General features: G+C 33.5%; 1 protein-coding gene across 1 annotated transcript; it reads right to left on the bottom strand.

Annotated features, from left to right (window-relative positions):
* Positions 1-14128: 14128 nt before the first annotated feature.
* LOC148283134 (uncharacterized) lies at positions 14129-19242 on the bottom strand. The gene is made up of 2 exons (XM_088223960.1): positions 18657-19242; positions 14129-15042 (listed from the first exon to the last, which is right to left on the bottom strand). The coding sequence occupies exon 2, from the start codon at positions 14988-14990 to the stop codon at positions 14415-14417; it is 576 nt and encodes a 191-aa protein (XP_088080086.1). The 5' UTR covers positions 14991-15042; positions 18657-19242; the 3' UTR covers positions 14129-14414.
* Positions 19243-22631: the final 3389 nt, after the last annotated feature.

Raw genomic sequence — 22631 nt, 5'->3', positions numbered from 1 at the left:
TTAATGTCAGCTCAACGCATCGATAACAACTTGTGACGTCACGGGCGGAGTTAAATCAAAATCATAAAATGTTTAAAAATAACATATCGATGAATATACGATACTCAAAACATTTTTTAAAAATGGCATAGTTTGATAGTCTATTACAAATAAGAAATTAAAGAAAACTACTAAATTTCCTAATTTGTATTTTCAAAATTGAGTCTTAATGACTGTCAGCTTTTAGAGCTGCGATTTGGTATATGAATATGGATCCTTTTAAACAAAAAGTGACATTTCAACAGATTAATGTATGTGGATGATGCAGATTGTAGAATGTGCATTAGTACTGCGCCCTGATAGGGCCAAAAGTTGTATATGCTAAATTGAAAATTTTACAGGTTATTACTCTTTTATGCTTTGCCAATCTGATTTTTTTTTCACTATCATCATCATCATCATTCCCTTTACGCGCCTAATGGCGCATAGGGTACTGCATTGGTTCACAAATCGCAGCGTATCTTGATGATATTTGTTACATGAAGATAAGATGATCAGTCTTACGATTCAGGTACCAGTCGAGGGACTATAAAATATCCTGTTGTGAAAACACCCTTTTAAATAATATTTCATATCAACCATGCCGGAAATCGAACCCGAGACCTCTTGCATGGTAGGTAAACGCGCTGACTATTACACCACAAGGCCGAGATATAATGTTTATTCCCATATAATGTTTTTTTACTGGCTTATAAAAATTAATTTTGTGACTTTGCCTTTTTTCTAAATGGGAGTGTGATTTTTACCTTTTGTCTGGTATCAATAGGAAAATATAACGGAATTTTTTCACATTTTTAACGTAATGAATGTCTTTGAAATACTGTCCAGTAAAACAATATTTTTTGTTACTTATGAGTAGCTTGAAAAATATTTTAAAATTAGTAATTTTGAATTCCCGCAAAAACGGCCATTCCATTAGCCACGCCCCTAATACGTCACGATTCATGTTTATTTGTTACTGAATATTGAAATTGGTTTACAACACTGTCACAACTATTAAGGTCAAACATGTCGCGTTTTTCTAATGACATGTTTTTTGAAAATTTCTTTTTTAAATTAATGCATGAAAAAATTTCTACACAATATCCATATTGATTTTAAAAGTACAATTATTTATTCTCACTCCATTAAATATATTTTTAATCGGTATTCGTAGCATGTGATATTTCTCTATTATATCAGTTGACTTTCGTATATTTTTCCCAAATTCTGGATTTAAAAAAATATGTATACACATATAACATATTTTTTTTATTTTTTTTTAAATAAAAACCTTTATTAGCATAAATAAACCATTAACAATACATTCAGTATAAAAATGGGACACGTAAGGTTGAACTTGCCAAAAAAGAGTCTGGCTCTTGTGTTTGGCAAGTTTACAAAATAACATAAAAAAGAAAGAAAAAATGCAAAACAAAATAATAATAGAATAAATAAAAAATTAAACAATTTTAAAAAAATTTAGAAATTATAACACTAAAAAATATTAAAATAAAAATATTAAAATAAAAATATTAAAGTAAATATATAGTATAGTAAAAATTTACAAAATGTGAAAACATGCAATGCCAGTGTTTTCGACAAAAAGCCTTTGTGATTATGATAACGACGATGCAGAAACCTACGTTTGTGTTTAAATGGATTTTCTTTTTTAATTGAGTGTCATTTTGAGTATTCAGGTTATAATAATATCTACAATTAAATGGAAATTACGATCAATGTTTTTGAATTAATGAGGTAGTTTGTTTAATTTATTTACCAGTCAGACACTCCATCAACTGTCTTACACGCCAACTATCTATTTGCCAGTATTCCCGTGCTTTTATTTCTCCAACAACCATAAAGCTTATAGCAGTAATTAAGATTTAATGTTTACGCCTGTAATGTTTCTGTCTTTATTATTATTTAACATTTGTATGCCTTGAAGCGAAACAAAAAGAGTAAATAAAGCTAAAAACATTGTTCATGATGTTTGTAATTTTCCAATCCACACCTAGTAGCGCATGCATAATTTTGAAGATGTTTTTTTAAATTGACCTAAATTTATTGTCTTATATTTCACTTAAAGATTCTTCTCATTGTTTCTTTAAATCCCTTAAAATAAATATGTGTATATTTATGTTTTTCCTTTTATTTGAAAAAATGTTATTACTATTTTATTTTATTTTTACATCTGAGCATGTTTTTCATTCTTTATTTCAATTCTTAATTTTTAATTACTCTTACAAATTTTATTCATTTTCAATATGATTTCCATTTGTAAATACTCACTACAAACTACAAACTTTAAAATATATTTTTTTCACTTAAATTTTGATTTTTAAACAACTTTCATTTATGTTTTTCTTTTTCCTTCTCTTTTTTATACTTTCATAATTAACCTTACTTATAATTGCTTTATAATATGGAAACTTCACTGGTCCATTAGAATTAAGTCTAATCGTGTAAAATATTAAACTTTGTAACTGTACTATATGTTTCCTGAATAAAAGAAAATAAAAAAATAAAATACATCACTGTAATGTGACTCAAATTGCAGTGTATTAAGAGGAAACGCGTAATAACTTTTCTTCATGCAAACGTATTTTCATATTTCCTTCCTGTTAAGACAACTAATATTACTACTGGTGAGTTCTAAGCGTTTTGTATTTTCGATAATTTTTTTTTATATATATATATATATACTTTAAATATGTACATATACAATTTATATACTTATGAGGGCGGGTTAATCTCCATTAGGAAATTTCTTCCTACCTACCTAAATCATTTAGTTTAAGAAAATTACAAGTGCGTGGACAAATTGTGTTTTCGCTTTTTGTTCTGTAACGAATGAATTTAAGTAGGTGCTTCGTTACTAGGTTTTTACACTGACAACCCGCGCCGTTTCTTTATGGTTCAGGGTACGAACGATTTGTCATAACGAATGATCTTTTTGGTTGGTGGTTTTGATAAAAAAACAGGCAGTCGACGCGTTTTTTTATGGAAGAAGTTAGTTGAAAATGGAGACAGTCTTCGGATGCTGCCCAGAAACTTAAAGACTCAGGAAACCAAAAAAAGGGTTCCTATTATTTTTTTTATATTTTCTGATATCCACGTGAATGTTATATATCCATAATGTTATTTCCGATAAAAAACAACGCCAAATTTTTTATTTTCAATTTATATGATCCGGGTCAAATCTGATGATCATTTCATTACTTTTTGGCTTGGCAAACATGAAAAAAAATATGTTTTGATGCTGACGCCATTTTGAATCGTGGTTTGCACCAAATAATCTGGTGTCAGGAAAACTATCGACAGTTTCAAAAAGGGACGTTACGCGAAGTACAAAATCTCAAGTTCATGTATCTCACAAAAAACTTCATTATATTCATGCAAGCTGAAAAATTATGTTCAAGGACATTTTTGCGACGCAGTTTTTAGCAACATGGTGAACTTTGCCATGAGCATATGTATAGTTTTTAAAATCTTCGATTTGACAAGTAGAAAAAAAGTTGGGAGCGTAAATATTTTATTCATCGTTCACCAGGGCTGAATTTATCGAGAATGCATTTACAAAAAAACGGAAGGATGTTGTTTTTTTGTGTTGTACCCAATTATTTCATTTTAATGGATTTTTAGTAATGATTAAATAATATTAACATATAATTTATCCATTTTTAAAAATCGCATTCCTACATTAAGTTCACCCCTGTTGGCAGAAAAGGAGAGTTTGACATTTGCAAAATAGATACTGTATTGGAAAATTTTGAAAATCCGAACAGTTTTCACGTGCTTTTAGGTTTTCAGCATTTGGGTTTCAAATGAAATATCAAGCTCCGTCAAAACCGGCTGGCGGTTAAAGAACGGCAAAATACGCGTTGGCCATGACTGAGCGTTTTGGCATGATTTAAGTGTCATCATTTAAGAAGGCTCAGGGTGCGTCTATGTGTACTAATGGGTGAATGATTTATTTAAGAAAACCAAACCTGTTTCTTTGGTTATGTAAAAGCATTATGAAGCAAACTTTGTAAGTATACTTAATAATATTTTGGCTTGAGAGGAAATGCGGTCTGACTTTTCTAAATACAAAAGTATTTCAGTATTTCAACCCGGGTTATGGCACTATAAATATTTACCATCGGCGTGTCTCAAAAGTTTTACTTTTTTTTTTATTATATTGAAAACATATTATACATAATTATATACAATATTCCCAAGGAGTTTTTTTAAAAAAAACTCATTTAGGGACATACAGATAATAATTTTTTTAGAGACGTTTTTAAATTTTAAACTTAATATTATTTAACAAAAGCAGAAAAATTAAAATGAAATTAAATTTATTGATGAATAGTTTATCATGGGAACTAGAACCATCTAAAAACCCATAAAAACGTTTTGTTTTATCTGCGGTCTTTGGGCGCATGGTATACAAATATGAAAACTTTTTTTTAAAATCACAAAACGCACTGATATAGAAAATTTTATTTTGATACTTAAAAAAACAAAATCGGTTCAGTTTTAAGGTGTGGAAAACAGAACAACGAAACTTCGATTTTGTCTATTTTAGTTAGACATAAAAAGTCCGAAATACAGTTGTCTTTTTCGCATAGCATTGGGGAGGCTTGTTTAAGACAGTGACATGATGATGGACGCTGTAATGCTATTGGAAACGTTGGAAAATAATACTAACGAAACACGGCATAGCTACCCAGAATAAAAAACATTTTAATTTATAAAAGAATGCAAAAGAAAACCTGACAAGTTTTTAAACGAAAGAATGTTTAATTTTTGAGCTTACCATGAAACACTTTTATGTTTATAATGAAGGTGATTTTTACAAACTTATTTTAAGTCGCAAATTCCGTGTTCGTAGATAAAAGTTAATCCCAAAATGGCGTCACAGCATGACGCGTATAAATTTCCATCCCGTCTCTAAGCCGACTCCAAATGGATTTCTGCCTGGCTAATTAGGAGGGGTCTTCTTTGGCTAGCGGGAAAAAATTACCAGCTCGTTATGCCATCAGTGGCGCCAAATGTGCCGAGTCATGTGTGACCAATTTCACACTGTCATGGCGACGGCTATTGGCGATTGCTTAACGTCACGCGAGAGCTTCACGCCGATCTCGCCAGGACTGACAACTGACGGGAAATATGGACGAGCGAATGGGAGGGATTAGCGAAAAATTTAGAACGTTTTAAATAATCCGATTTCTTAAAGGATTTTTCAGCTAACGAGAAATTATGGAAGCATAAAAACGGGGTAACTTAAAGGTACTTTCTAAAAATCATTATCATCGTCATGTCCCTATTTGCGCCCTGTGGTTCATAGGGCACTGTATTTCGGAAACAAAAGCAGCGTTTATTGGTAATCTATTACATGATCGTAAGGAAATCAGTCCTACGCTCCAGATAGCAGACCAGGGCCGCAATTATAAACGCTATCTTCATCGGTACATATCGAGACGGAATAAAGTAAAATCGGTATTTTTGTACGAAAATGTGTATATTTGTAGAACCTGTAACTGAACATGTTTAGAAAAAAAAATCTATTTATATTCTATTTTTCATTCAAAAAACTTAATCTTACTTTGTCGATAAAATTGAAGATATATCTTAACTTTTCATTGACGCTTAAGCTAGGGTTTCCTAAGACAGCGGTGCCCGTATCTTAACGGCCGTAGTGAACGGTGATGCGGTAGGCAGCCGTCGTAGCGGTGAATAGAGAGTGGTTTTATTTTTTAACAGTGTTATCAACACCATTTTTATAGGAAACCACTCTCTAGTCACCGTTACGACGGCTGTCAACTGCATCACTGTTCACTACGGCCGTTAAAATACGGGCACCGCTGTCCTAGGAAACCCTAGCTTTAGTTTTTTTTACTCTACTTCGCGTTTTGCGCGGTGATGTTAATGCGGCACGACGCATTTTTATAACATAATTTGAACCGATCGTTCTATTAATAATCATCTTTATTTAATTGTACCTCAGTGTATAATCGCATGTGGAATCATCTCCCATCCACAATCAAAGATATTAGTACATTATTTCTGTTTAAATCACGTCTGAAGAAACATCTCCTATCTCTTCCTTAATCTCTCCTCCTTCCTTTGAGTAATAGTTTTGATTTAATGTAAAATATAAACAAATACATTTATTTATATTTTTATGTATCCTTAGCTTTTTAATCTTTATTTTCTATTGAATATGTTATGTAACTTAAATTATAAAAATAAAACTATAATTTTTTTGGTTGCTTGGAAGAAATTGCCGTTTGGCAATAAGCCCGTCGATGTACAAATAATATTGTGTACAAAAAACTAAATAAATAAATATAACCTTTTTTAAATAGATATTTCATATCCACTTTCCCACGAATCGAACCCAGAACCTCAAGAGGTAGGCGAGGTCCCCAAACACTAGACTACGATGTAGACTTATATTTAATGAATTTTATTTTTTATGATTTTTACGTTAGAGCAGCCATCGAGTCGAAAACACTCGTTCAGGGTTCTGGTTATATTTTACACACAATACTGTAATTTTAATTTGTTTTAGACAAAGAGTAAATACATTCTTAAGTCTGGTCATGTCAAAAGCAGACAGAACCGAAGGGCATGTATGACAAGATGTATGAATGTGGAAGAGGCTAGGATTGTATGCCAGGATAGACGTGTGTGGCGGTCCATTCTCTCTGCCTACCCCTACGGGAAAATGACGTGATGGTAGTAGTAGTAGTAGTAAATACATTTATTTTAAGTTTATCTTTTTTTACGCTTAGTCCCGTTGGATTCGTTGTTTCTAAAACGGATTCCACAACAGAAATCTAATATTAAAGTTATGATTATTTCCCACTTTCAATAAAAAAATAAATAAACTCGTAAATGTGATTTATAAAAACATCTGTTTGAAAAATTATTTCGGGTTCTAAAAGAATGCATCAGGATAAACACCTGAAGTAGAGATGCGAACCTTTTCCATTGAAACCGAGTATTTGATAAAGCGATATCGATTATTCGATGGATCGATTCTAAATTTTTAATTTAAGACTTGTAATTATTTATGTCGAGAAGATGAAAGGCAAGTTTTTTGCGCCTCAAAACCAAAGCCAATCAGCTAAGGGAAGGTAACCCCGACAGAAAATCTACCAGAGAAGGCAACGGGAAACCACTCTGGTCATCTTTTCCCAGGAATCACTACGGTGAATACATAAAAAAGCAGTCGTCCTGGCTGCGAAATGTAAAATTAGCGCACAACAGATACATATGCTTTCGCTGTAGTGATCGCCAACGTCGGGGGGACCCGGCAAGGCACTAGAAGAAGAAGAAGAATTATTTACGCACAGAATTTTCTCTCTTTGTTGCCTCTTCGTTAACTCTACCCAGCATGGACTATAAATCATGTTTTTTTGCAACAACTCTAAAATGTTTTTTTCAAATATTCTTATGTCACTTCATTGATCTTATACAGGAATAATGTTATTTTACTATCAATTTTTTTAATTTAAATTAAATATCATTAAATAATTGTATATAACCACTTACCGGCTTTTTATATACTGGTTTTGAGATGTACCCGCCTCATAATCGGGAGACCAATTGAACGCAGTTATGCAGAAAGCAGTCAGTTCACAATTTCAAAAAAATTAGATATTTATATTATCGGGTTCTGTAAAATCAATTCTATGTTCTGCAAAAAACAGGCAGACCGCTTTCATACAAAAAACTGTATTAATCACCTTTTAAAAATGGTGTCGATCACAAAAACGGCATTTCTCAATTTACAGAAAACACCCACACAGCACTAAAAGAATCTTACGGTTCTTTAAAAATCATTGAAACTGGTCAATTACATAATAAGATTCTTGTTTGTTATAAAAAAACTAGTGTATTCATTGTTTATTATTTGTTAAAGTCAAAAACATTCTAACTGTTGCGTTGTGTAGATTTGAATTTTCAGTCTTTTCACAAACGTGATATTATCTTTGTTTCACTTTTCCATGGCTGACTGCTTTCTGCATAACTACGTTTGATGTTGAATTATTCAACATCGTTTAGTATTTTATCGATGAGAATAGCCTTAAAAGCAAAACATAGAACGTTTGTTGCATATTTTTGTACGACTACTATGGTAAAGGTGTAAAGTGGGATTTGTATGTTACTTTAATTAATGTCCTGACGAACAGACGGGTGCGACTCGCAACCGGTAAACATGGAAAAGTTGGTAAGTGATTTTATACATCTATTTAATAACAGTTGATTAAACTATTTTATTTATGTAAATAAAATAAAGAATACATAAAAATCCATAATTTTATTTACGTTATTATTTAGCTGTTTAATTTTAGATGAACTGAAGGTTTTATTCTTTATATAGCCCAAATGAAAGGAGCGAAGAAATAGATTCAAACTGTTTAAGAAGCCGATTATTAATGTCTGCAATACGCAAAATTAGAGGTGTTGTCGCCAATACTAATGTAGCATGCAACGCCATCCTTTGAAAATAAAACTACATTTCCGTTGTGAATTTTTATAACTTAACAACTTTAACTCGTTAATAGTATAGTTTTTATTTCTAAAATTTTAAATGACAGCTTTGAATTACAAACGTTAAAAAGGCATTTAATTTAAAATGAGCATAATGTTAAACCCCTTTCAAAGAGCAAAAAATTAAAATCGCCATATGAAATATTAACGCTTACAATAGAAAATGTAAAATTTTAAAATGTTTTTGGGGGCAATTTAAATACCTGTCTGCGTTTTCAGAGATATTTGATAAATTACAAAATTAACTGGACAATAATTATATTGGACGTCTGAATCATATTTACAAACAATTTGAATTAAGTATAGGTACACAAAACGATACAATAAAAAATTACCAGAAAATAAAACAGAGCATAGAACACAAATTAACAAAGACACCAAAGAAGTACATTTTCAAAAATAGAAAACCAAAGTATAATACAGTTTAAGATATACGTAAGAATGAAACAATATTTTTTAAATTACATTTATGTACTAGGAAAAGGACAATAGACCTTGCAAAGTGTATACCTAAAACAGGGACCCTTCGAGATCGAGTATCGTCTATCATCTTGTTAACTTTAATAATAAGTTAAGGAATGTTATCTTTGTTTAGTTTTTTATCGTTTACTTTTTGTGCTGTTACATGTTTACTTAATTGCCGTACTTACTAGTTCTTTGCTCGATGTAATATTATTGTGTTTTTTTTTTATTTTTTTTATTGTACACTTTTTAGAATCATTCTTATGTTGCTGGAATTCCACTCGTCGATGCACTTTGTAGCTCCAAGACTTTTTGTGATGTTAGCTATCATATTAAATAAATCATATTATGAAAATGTTATGAACTATCAAATATCTAAATTTTGAATTTGAAGTCTAGAATTTCAACCGTCCATGCGCTCAGTAGCTGCAAGACTTATTGTTATCCAACTTCTGTTTTTATAAATTTGTATGTTATTTCGTTTTTTCAAATATCACTTAAACGATGAATGATCCTCAAGATAAAAATAACCTTATTTAATTTACTTACATATAACTTTGAATTATCTATCCTTACCTCTGTTTTGTATAAATACATTTAACTCTTTAACAAAGATAACAGTCTCGAAGATGTCGCGAAAGCGATAAAACCGGTCACTGTATATTCCAAATTTGTGGATTAAAGTATCACTCGTGTTTTATTTATGTATATATTTATAATATTCGAATATTTCTATCGAATATTTAGGCCCACCGCTATTTGTAGGTAAACAGTGTCAGTTTTCTGTTAGCAGTAAACCGTCCCGTTCGGGACATGTGTCCCATCTGGCCATACAATAAAACACCAATGCTTGGGAAAATTTGTATCGCTACATCTGTCCCCCATTTTGTTTTTCTTCGTTCGTTTTTCAAAATTTTCACGAATTTTTGCTGTAAGCGTTCAGACGTTCGCAATAAAATGCACGGAGCATGCTTTGATATGTATACACACCTCAGTGGGAGCATGGCAATACTTTTACATGTTCAACACTATACCATTTATATCTACAAGACCATGTTTTTTAAAAAGCAAATGTAGACGAAGAACTAAAACATAAAAAAATAGCAGTAAACATTGACAAAATATGAAAATATCAGAACAATATTAAAAAAAATAGAAAAACATAAATGAAAGTTGTTTAAAAATTAAAATTTAAGTGAAAAAAAGATATTTTAAAGTTTGTAGTTTGTAATGAGTATTTACAAATGGAAATAATATTAAAAATGAAGAAAATTTGTAAGAGTAATTAAAAATTAAGAATGGAAATAAAGAATGAAAAACATGCTCAGATGTAAAAATAAAATAAAATAGTAATAACATTTTTTTTAAAAAAGGAAAAACATAAACACATATTTATTTTAAGGGATTTAAAGAAACGATGAGGAGAATCTTTAAGTGAAATATAAGACATTAAATTTAGGTCAATTTAAAAAACATCTTCAAAATTAATGACACATTATAGTAAGATCAGCAATATATTGATTTTATTAACATATATAATATAAGTAATTAAAAGTAGTTTAAAAGTATAAAAACATGCCAATGGCAGCAGAGAAAAAAGAAAAAATAAAGAAGGAATAACAAGTATAGCAAGTAATCTTCAAAATTTGAAAAAGCAATATAAGGAGAAGATTTTAAACCAAGAAAAGTCGATAAAATTTCATCAAAGCGATTTTAGTAGTAATACAAAATTTCAAAAGAGAAATTTGATTTATAATAATAATATTAATGTATGTAATTTGAGTGATATAAGAGAAAAAGGGACCAACGGGAGTTTTATTCAAAAGTTTTCAATACACTATTTTTAAATAATTGTAATCCTGTATGATAGATATCTATATGGTTAAAAAAGCTGTTAAAAGTGGAACACGATCTGTGTAAAAACGAATTCTGGCAATAGTTCGTATTGACACTATATATTCTAAAGGTTGGGTGATTTCGTAGGGCACGTGATGGACAGTTAATTTGAATTTTATTTAGGAGCTGGGACGAATCAGCTAGACTGTTAATAATTTTATAGAGGAATGTGAGGTCTATTAATGTTCTCCTTTTTTCAAGGTTAATCAGTTTGTGAAAACGTGCAGATAAGTCATGATTTGGATAAAATACCAGACAAAACTAAACTATTGACTCCTTTACAAAAGTCTCGGACCATGTTTACAAAAGATGTTAAAAATATTATCACTTACAACAGAATATGAATTTTTAAAAAATATTTTTTTTTTTAATGAATGTAATCCGTCAGGGTTTAAAATAAATTTCAATTTAAAAAAAAGATTAAAATCTGATGTGAAAATTAGCATAATTTAGCTTCAGGGCCGAACGAAGGTTCATCTTGTCAAAACTCAGATTCAGATAGAAAAAGATTGATGCCTTCGAAATGTGCTGATGAAGAAGAATAATCCGGATTCCATGGGCATTTGTATATAAAAACCGGTCACAATTATTTTATGCGTTTTTTGGCAATTAAACTAAATGAAATACAATATTTTATCATTATTCGATGTAAGTTAAAAAAAAGGACAAACTTTTGAATTTAACTTCTTCTTTTTCGTCATTTTGAAGACTTTTCATGTAGAATTAGGGAATCAGTGTCAAATGATATTAAAAACTACCTTCAATCAGACTCAAACTGTTCGTTGTCATCTTCTCCTTCGTCTTCTACATTTTCGAGATCTTCTGAAGTCGGGGGTAAGAGAGGTGTACTTACATTCATCAGATTGCCTGCCTCTTATGAAAATGGGTTTATTTTTTCTGCCGCCGTGGTTTCATCTTGATAAATATCCACAAGGATCTGTTCTGGGACCACTATTGTTTATTTTGTACATAAATGATATGACTTTAACATTGTCTGATTGCCAAGTTCGACTTTTTGCAGATGATACCTTAATTTATGTCGCTGATAACGAATATGATTCAGCAATAAGGAAAATAAATGCAGAATTAAAAACAGTCTCCAAATGGCTTAAAGCGAATAAGCTAAAACTAAATGTAGGAAAAACAAAATGTATGACAATGGGTAGGAAACGCTGTTTTAACAGTGATCACAGTGTTGAATTAGATGGAGAGGTTCTTGAGAATGTTGAAAGCATATCTAGGAGTTTGGATTGAATCTAAATTATCTTTTTCAAAAAATGCAGACTATACTAGTAAGAAAATCGCAAAGAAGGTATCCCTGTTAGGAAGGATAAGGAATAAATTAGACATTAAAACCTCTCTGCTGATATTTAAAAGTATTATCGTTCCCCACATTGATTATTGCTCCAGTATTTTATATTTAAGTAATGAAGGAGATCTAAAAAGACTCCAAATAATACAAAACAAAGCGATGAGGATAATATTAAGATGTGGGAGACGAACAAAAGTTAAGAAAATGATTCAACTTCTAGATATCATAACAATTGATCAATGAATCAAATTTAATGTTGCTAATGAAATAAACAAAATTATTATAGGAATAGTTCCGAGATATTTTCACAATAAACTAAAAAATAATGAGTTCTTTCATAACTATGCAACAAGAGGATCTAAAAATATAAGACTGGTAAACAAATCAAAAGCAATGTCCCAGAACTGCCTTATGTACAAGGGAATACAATTATTTGAGGAAATGCCAGAAAGCATAAAAAATGAAATATATTTAAAATTAAATGTAAAAAGTAAATATGTGAAAAATATTAGGTAGTATATAGTGTAAATAGTGAATATAATTAATGAAAATGTACATATGAAACAGTTAATATTATAAATTAGGATATTAAGTGTATTATAGTGATAAATAATGTAAGAATAAGTATAGATGTAAATATTGTGTTGTAAATATATATTCGACTTTGTTAATCATAGAACTAAATAAAATAAATAATAAAAAAAAAAAAAAAAAAAATATGGGTCTGAACCTACTAGCAGTACATTCAATACATCTCTGTTACAATCTACTTGTAAAAATGTTCGTGCAAATTTCAGTCTGTATTGCCGGAAATGCCTGTTGCGGGCTTTGGCAGCTTCCTCCGAAAACTGGCCAATCAATAAGATTGCATGCAATATGAATTTGGCACCATGCATCCAAATTTCGTATATTTTTGGTGACATAGGATGCCAACCATACAAATTTGTGTATATTTTTGCTGTTCCTGTTTTCTTTGCAAAAAAAAAAAATGTTAGTATCAACGCTGTAACCGCTCGAAATCATTTTAGATAACTTTGAATTGGATGGTTTTATATTTATTTATTTATGTGTTTCACAGTTTTAAAATGTACAGAGTTTTTTTGTTTCAGGTCCCAGACTAGCTAGGAAATTCCTGTGTTTAGGAAGGATCTTCTTTTTTACACGTGTTTTTTATTTATTTCATTAAATGATGCTTAATAAATTCAAAGAATAATAATTTCATAAGAAAATATCAATACAAATATAAATTCGAAAACACGCAGGTAATAATAATAAAAATTTAATCATAAAAATAAACTTGAAAATATACCGTTAATAGTAAAGAAATGAGACATAATTATTATAAATGAGAAATCATCCCGATAATAATAAAAATTAAAGCATAAATACACATTATAAAATATAGAATTAGTAATAAAGAAATTATACAAAAATATAAATTGGAAAACATACCAATTACAAAATTTGAAGCATAAATGTGAATTTAAAAATACATCGTTAATAATTAAAAATTGAAGAACAAAAATAAACATAAATTAATGTCAGTTATTCGTGAAAACCATTCTGGGTTAGCAAAAAAAAAAAAACTTTTTTTTTTTTTTCTTTAATGAATTTTTTGCCCCACAACAGGCCAGGAGGCCCAAATACAGTGGTAAATTACATCACAGAACACCCAGGCTTGAGAAAAATCACATATAAATTTTTAACACCCGGAACCTTCCATGTGTGAGTCAAGCATTTTGACCACTATATCACGGAGGCCGTCTTGCCGTCATTAGTATTCCCAAATCCCGCCTTGGGAATATTATGTCGGCACCTAGTTGGTGGCCTAATTTTGTGATGTACAAAGTTATGTGGGTGCACAGAATGAGAGCAAGTAAAACAGGGTACTTACGTTTTACACAAAGATTTATTCACGAAACTAAACTACTGAAGCTAACACATTGAAAGAAGGATTCTAATAACTATATTAGGCAAAATAAAATGAAGTTGGTAAATCTAAATTGGCGGTAATTTTGTGCCTCGAAGACGCGTGCGGTGAGGTCGGAATCCGGTAGTATTCTCGAAGCCGGTTTGGCCTGTTCGTACGCTCTACGTCGGCGTTCGGCAATGTTCGGCTCGTGCCGTCGTTGTCGACCCGCCACACAGCCCCCTTCCAAGTTTTGAAATCTGTTTTTCAAAACTGACGCTGTATCCCCCTCCTGCCGCTACGCGTTGTGTATGCCGGTTGTTCTGTTGGTGTTTCCGTTTCTGCTGGACTGGCTCGTTCTTCCGCTGTCTGGAACGCCGGCTTGCACCTGTCCAGCGAAACCTTTTTATGTTCGCCATCCACGTCCAGTGTTACCGTCTTTTCCGCCCTGGTGATGACCTTGTAGGGCCCCTTGTAGTTCGGCATCAGGGGTTTGTACACTCTGTCGTCCCTCAGAAACAAGTGTGTGGCTCTCTTTAGTTCCGGGTGGATGAAAACGTTACCTTTATTGTGGTGCTCGACTGGCCTTGGTTTGACGTTTTGCATGAACTTTACCAGTTGCCTAGTGTAGGAGTCCGGGTCAATGTAGTCGTTCGTCTGCTCCAGGATGTCTGCTGGTAACTTTAGTTTGCACCCATACAGCATCTCTGCTACTGAGTGCTCTGCATTCGTGCGCAGTGTGGCCCTCAGTCCGAGTAGTATGGTGCTGATCGATTTTGTCCACGGAACAGGGTGGTGAGCTTTAATGGCCGTCTTCAGCGTTCTATGAAATCGCTCGATCATGCCATTACTTTGTGGATGGTAAGGCGTCGTGTTGGAGTGTGCTATGCCTGATCTGGAACAAAACAAGTTAAAGTCCGTAGACATGAATTGCCTACCCTGATCAGTTATAATTTTCTCCGGTACGCCGTATCTCGCAATCCAGTTGTCCCAGATGGCTCTGATGATTGTGTGGGTCTGGATATCTGCGATAGGGATTACTTCCGCCCATCGAGTGTATCGGTCGATACATGTGAGGCAGTACCTCAGTCCCTCTGATGGTGGAAAAGGTCCGATGAGGTCGACATGGACCACGCAGAATTTCTGTCTCGGCATGTCGATCTTGATGATCGGTGTCCTCGTGTGTTTGTTGACTTTGCTCTTCTGACAGGGTATGCAGGCCTTCGTCCAAGCTGCGCAGTCTGCTTTCATATTTTTCCAGACGCCTCTTTGACTGATGGTCTTGGTCGTGGCGTCGGCTCCTGCATGGTTGAGGTTATGCACTTGGTTGAAGAAAGATCTCTGTAGCGTTTTTGGGATGTACGGTCGCATGTTGCCTTTGTTGAGATCGAAGACGATTTCTTGTCCCTGCATGTTGGTTTTGATCAGGTTCAGAGCAGTGTTCTTGTCGTCCAAGAGTGCGAGTAGTTCCTTGTCCTGCCTTTGTTCTTTATGGATCTTTTCGAACGATATGTTTGCCTCTTGTTCGATCATGTCGATTCTTGATAAGGTATCGGCGACGACGTTGTCTTCTCCTTTTATGTATTTGATGTCCGTGCTGAACTGTGAGATGTAGTCTAGATATCTGAGTTGTCTGGGGCTTTCTTTGTCGTGACTTTTCCTTCTAAACACGAATTGTAGTGGTTTATGGTCCGTGTATATACAGAATTCTCTGCCCTCCAGATAATGTTGAAAGTACCTTACAGTCTCAAAAATGGCTAGTAGTTCCCTGTCGTACGTACTATATGAACACTGAGCCTTGTTCAACTTTTTTGAGAAGAAACTTATCGGTTTGTAGTTGATGCCGTCTGTGGTTTGTTGTAGCACGCCTCCGATTGCGTAATCTGAGGCGTCTGTCCACACTGACATCTTGCTGCTTTCCTCTGGGTAGCTAAGCTTAGTGGCGTTGATCAGCGAGTTCTTGACCTCTTCGAAATCGTGTGTAGTGACTTCGTTCCACTCTACTTTTCTGTTGTCATTCTTTTTTGCTCCCTTGAGGTAATCGTGTAGTCGTATCAATTTGTGTGCTGCTCGTGGTATGAATCTTCGGTAGAAGTTTCCCATGGCCAAGAATCTTCTCAACTGCTTAATGGTTTCTGGCTTGTTGAGGTTCGTGATGGCTTCCACTTTTGTTGGCGAGGGTCCGATGCCTTCAGCCGAAATTTCATAACCAAGAAATAACAGTGTTTTCTTGGCAAACTCGCATTTAGATGGGTTTACCACCATTCCATGATCTTGAAGTCGCTGGAACAAAGCTTTTAAGTGTTCCACATGTGTTTCTTCGTCTGGTGAAGCGATCAATATATCGTCGATATATGCGTGTACTCCTTCTAGACCTCTTGTGACTTCGTTGATGTGCCGTTGGAATGTTTGTGCAGCGCATGATAGTCCGAATGGCATTCTTACAAATTCAAATAACCCGAATGGTGTGGTTATAGCTGTCTTTTTAATGTCAGTTTCATTAATTGGAATTTGGTGATATGCTCGTTGTAAGTCAATTTTGGAAAAAATTTTACAGTTAAATAAGTCATTGCATATATCGTGGATATGTGGCAAGGAATAACGATCAGGTACCGTCTGTGCGTTTAAGCTACGGTAATCGCCACAAGGGCGATAAGTACCATCGCTCTTCTTCACCATATGCAATGGAGAGGCCCACTCACTCTTGGAGGGTCTACAAATACCTTGAGCCACCATGTGATCGAACTCTTGCTTCGCCTGCCTCAGTAGTTCTGGGGACAGCCGACGAGTCTTACACATAACGGGTTTGCCACGGGTATCTATATGGTGGATTGTGTTGTGTTTATCCAGCCCTGCGTATGGTTTATTGATATCTACTAGTTGTGGATACTTCAATATGAGTGAGTGGTAAATGTTGGTTTTGTCTGTTAATGATATGGAACATGTTATGTTGTTGTTTGTGGAGATGTCAAATGCTCTGACTATCTTGCCGTTTGTATTGTCTACTAACCGTTTGTTCCTAACATCTACTAACAGGTGGAAGTTGTGGAGAAAATCTGCTCCTATAATAGGGCGTGTCGTATCCGCTATTATAAACTTCCATGTAAACATTTGTTTACATCCCAGATTCAGTGTTACCGTGGTAACTCCGAAATTCTGGATCGTAGTCCCGTTCGCTGCATAGAGAATTAGCTTAGACTTTTCTCCATGGCGTTTGTGTAAAGATCTAGGAATTAATGATATTTCCGATCCGGAGTCAACGAGGTATGACACACCGGTATCACGATCTTTAACAAAGAGACGTGTTGTGTTGGTTGAATCAGCCGCCTCCGCTATGATTCGACCATCTAGTTTTTTGAAGCTAGATGCGGTTTAAATTCACATGGTGTGACGCATTTCTTAGCTTGATCGCCAAATTTTGTGTGGAAGTAACAAAGAATAGTTTTCTTGTTATTTCCGTTGGCCCTATAGCTTGTTTTGTTGAAATTGTTGTTGTATTTGTTGTTATTGAAATTGTTACTGCTGTTACTTGTTGTGTGTTTGAATCTATTGTTATTGTTGTTGTGACTATGCTGTTTGTTGATTGTGTGAAATAAACTCTCTACCTTATGGGTTAGAGCTTGTACGGACTGTTCTAAACTACAAATGTTATTTTTATTGTTGGTACCTACTACCGCTACATTATCCTGTGTGTACACCTGTATTAGGCGATCTGCTATCGTCGCTTGCCTATCCCAGTCATCTTCGCTTATGGCTAAATGCGCTTGGATCGTCTTGGGCAGTTGTTGTATCCACAAGTATTGCAACGTCGTTTCGTCTATTTGTAAACCTATTGCTAGCGTCCGCATCTCTCTAAGTAGGCTGGATGGGTTTCGATCCCCAAGCTGTAAGGAAGAAAACAGTTTTTCTCTCCTTCTGTCCTGTGGACAGCCCATGCGTTGGATTATAGCTTCCTTCAGCCTCGTATATTTTGCTCGGTTCGGTTCCATGAGTAAAATATCTGAAACTTGTTCTATGTGCGCTTGTTCAAGTTTTGACACTAAGTGACTATAACGTGCGTCTTCTGAAACTATGTTTGCCAACTCGAATTGTGCTTCTATCTGTTTAAACCAAAGTTCGATGTTGTTCACCCATAGCTGTGGTAGTTTAACGCTAATCCTATCCGTGTGGAACATGTTGTTTGCTGTGTTGATATTTGTCAAGTCAGTGTTGTCCTTGTTAGCCATTGTTTACAGTTTAAAAATATTCGTTTTTAAAAAAAAAATTCAGAAAAATGTATGTAATAATGATTACAGTATAAGTTAAAATATTGAAATAAAAGTATTCAATAATGAGTGTAGTTGTATTAAAAAGTTAAGTTTAAATTATTAGATTTAAATTTAAATTTAAATTTAAATTTCAAACAAAAATATTTATTTTTTAAATGTCAGAGTCACTATTTGTTATGTATGTACTGTGCAAGTTATAGAAAAGAAAATTAAAAACAGAAAATTTAAATAATTATTTTACCATACGGCGGAACACATTTTCCAACTATTAGGTATTTGTATTCTCCAAGCCTGAGTGGTCCCCTCAATATTAATATTCCTTTTGATTGTCCGTTGTACAATATATCAAGTTTAAAAATGTTTATGGTAAAACTTCAAATCTGTAACACATAATAACATGCATAGCCTAGGTTAAAAATATAAACATATATAGTACAGTCACACGATATAATGTATATAGAAAAAAAGTATGGATACTAATGTCCACGTACTAAGTTAAACATTCGTCGGCTTAGCCGCCCGAATATCTGTTTGTTTGATAGTTTCAAGTTGTTTACAAAAATAAAATTTTACAAATTGCAAGTATTGTGAACGACTGCGCCAGCTGAAAAATATTTCCGATAGATTTCGCTGGTAAAAAAAAAAACTTACTCCCGCAGTGCGTTCACAAGGAGAAAACTTTCGGATGCCTACGTCACGCTTGTCTCGCCATATAATATTTGTCAAAAATAATTATGTTCCGGTACCCTGTAAGTACCTCTACTCAATCTGGCACCCTATGTAAATGTTCGTGTGAATTGTTTGTGTGTTCGACTCAAGAAAAATAAAAAAAAATAAAATTTATATGTGTTGTAGGAATGTATTATATTATGTTTGTTTATAATAATTTTAGTTAAATTATGAATCACCTGTTTGAATTAATCCCGGCCGAGTAATATTGTTAAGAAATTAATCACAGTTTAATCAATTCACTAGTTACATTAATTACATTTACATTAGTTACATTTACATTGAAGATTGTTACCGACAGAAAAATTCACTCGATTCGCTCGGTCTTTGAAAAATCTAATTCTATTATATATTATAATTATTATAATATAATTCTATTATACTAAATTAATTAACCTTACAATAAGTTAACCTTGAAATAGATTAACCTTGATTAATTACAAATAAATTAAAAGTGCAATCAAATTAAAAATGAAATTTTAAATTTTTCATGTACCGACCGAAAAAAAATAATTGTTGTACAATTTTGTCAAGCGAAGATATTTCTGTCTGAAATTTTGCGCAATTTTTATGGAATTTGAATGGGGTCACCGTGATTGATTGTTTAATGTTGTGTTTTCGTGTTCAAACGTCGGGGTATACCACTTTTATGTCGGCACCTAGTTGGTGGCCTAATTTTGTGATGTACAAAGTTATGTGGGTGCACAGAATGAGAGCAAGTAAAACAGGGTACTTACGTTTTACACAAAGATTTATTCACGAAACTAAACTACTGAAGCTAACACATTGAAAGAAGGATTCTAATAACTATATTAGGCAAAATAAAATGAAGTTGGTAAATCTAAATTGGCGGTAATTTTGTGCCTCGAAGACGCGTGCGGTGAGGTCGGAATCCGGTAGTATTCTCGAAGCCGGTTTGGCCTGTTCGTACGCTCTACGTCGGCGTTCGGCAATGTTCGGCTCGTGCCGTCGTTGTCGACCCGCCACAATATCATCCATCGCCTAGCTCTTTAAATGCTTTTAATTGCCATGTTAGTTTTTGTATGAGTTCTGCTGACCAGTAAGGCAGTTCAATAAAAGATGTAAGCTATTGTTCAATATATGCAAATAACGATCATTTTTGAAGCTAGAGGCTGTCCACCTTTAAAAATTGGCACTTAAAACACCTCAAAACACGACTTCAAATTTTTTTCTGTCATCCGGAGATTTTGTCATTTCTACAAATTTTTCATCCATTTTTTTTCCTTTAAATTTTTTTAAGATGTCAAACAATTCATTTTGAGGAAATTTCTTAACAATTTTTAAATAATCTGCAGGAAAAAATAATAAAACTTACATGATTAAAAAAAAATACCCTTTTTACGCATTAACTTTGGAGTCTTCAAAAACAAAATGGCGGATGTAGGCGGAAGATTTTATAACAGAATAGAACTTTCAATAGTCTGAATTTTATTTCTATAAGTAAAATATAGCTGAACAAGATTATACATTTAAACAATAACACTAATTTCTGAGAGTTTTCTAAATAAATTTAATATCCAAATAGGACTTCCTAAACGTAGATCGTAAGTATACTAAATAATTAGAAAACTAAGAGAAACATGTATTTAAATAAATAAAGTACTGTTATTTTCCATGTTCAAAAGGTTTTAAAAACTCAACAACACTAGTTCAATATAGCTAGACTTGTCCGTAAAATGAAAGCGCCTAGATTTAAAACGTGTGCCTCTGATAACGCTTGGATTTCAACTGACTCCTGGACGAGGGACGAGAGTAGGGGAATTTTAATGACTGCTGTTAGATGGACCGACTGCCTAGCTTGAAGAACAAAAGGTTTAACGCGGTTTTTGACGGTTTTTCTTATAATCTACTGTGAACGGTTTTTCTGTCCAAATATTCGTTAGTGCGGCGATGCGTACAAATGTGTCCGTACTGAATGAATTAAATATTGGGGACTACATTTTACATTAGAATTCTGCAATATTTTGGACACATCGTCAGGAGAGAACCAGACAGCCCCGAAAAGCTGGTTGTGATATGCGGAGGGGGAAGGGAAGAAGATCCAGAGGTCACTCACCTACCCGATGCATCGCGATTGAGCGGCTTGATTAAATCTACCCTGCAGTCTTCAGTGACTGATGCTCTTCGCTCTGCCCAGAACAGGACTACCTGGAGGCAGACTAAAATAACGTTCGTGTGCGGCTGCCATCCTCAGTCATGAGGGAAACCACGAGAACTAAGCAGCCCGGGTTCGATTCTTGGTAGGCTGACCATGAAATATTTTTTTGTAAGATAGTTTTACACTGCTATATTTCACTATTCCTGGATTAGCACTTGAAACGTAAGACTGATCGTCTTACCTTCCTGTAACGTACGATCGATATGCAATGCATGTAGGTACTTAAGCAATGCAGCGTCTTATGCATCATCAGGTGCAAATTAGGGTTTGATGATGATAATGGTGTTTTTTACATTTCAATTATATTTTGTGCATGTCTGTTCATTTGTAGATCCACATTATAAAGGTTTTAGCGTTGTTTATTTGGAGAGGGTTGTGATCCCCTGATAGTATTGTGGACTTACGGTTAAAATTTCACTCAACAACAACTAGGTTCACATTTTTACGAATTTCTGGAAATCGTCTGAAAATTTGATAACAAGAACATTTTTTTAAAAAAAGGTCTTTCTTAGAATTTTCTGTCGGATATTTTGTTTTATTAAATTTTTTTTTGTTTTATTCAAAATAAAGACGAAATTACAATTAAAATAACGCTTCTATATAAAGATTTGAATACTTCGTTCCAAGTCAAGAAAATAAAACAGTTAATTTTCTTCTAGAATACTTCCCCTCGACGTTAAATCGACCTAAGAATGAATGATTCCTTGCGATAAGCCATCCCATTTAAAGCAGAATTCTATAAATTATTTTCGATGGTAAAATACCTCCATAAAATGTACGGCAGAGCGCAGATACCAAGGGATTATTATAAATGTAGGGAAAACTGTTTGAATTCGTTACATAACCCCAATAAAAAAACATGAAAAACGAATTAAGTGGTTTTAAATTTGATTCATATTCCTTCGTGCGCGAGGAATGATCAAATATTCAACTATTAGACGTACATTTTTTTGCGTTCTTGCGATTTACCCGAATATTTGAATTTTGGGGCGGTTTTTAATAACTCACTAGAATAAAATGGAAATTGAGTTGGGGTAAAGCGGGGCTCGAACCTTGGACCTCTGATCCGTGAGTCCGCAGCACTACTCACGGACACCGCAACCCGGTTGAATATAATCATTTGGTCTTCATTTGGTCGCCAAATGAAACTACGTATTCTTTAATGATAGAGAGGGTACTGAAAAAAATTCTGCGTCTGTATCTCAGGGAGTATGGATTTTACCCGTGGCTTTTCCCGACTGACTTCTTACTAGGAATGCTGGGCTACCCACAATTGTTGGGGAGAAGGAATATTCATTTGGATGTTAA

This window comes from Micrasema longulum, unplaced genomic scaffold, assembly GCF_059751315.1.
Source record: "Micrasema longulum isolate JH-2025_06_02 unplaced genomic scaffold, ASM5975131v1 h1tg000260l, whole genome shotgun sequence".
Taxonomy (NCBI): domain Eukaryota; kingdom Metazoa; phylum Arthropoda; class Insecta; order Trichoptera; family Brachycentridae; genus Micrasema; species Micrasema longulum.
This window is presented reverse-complemented; position numbering and strand designations above follow the sequence as displayed.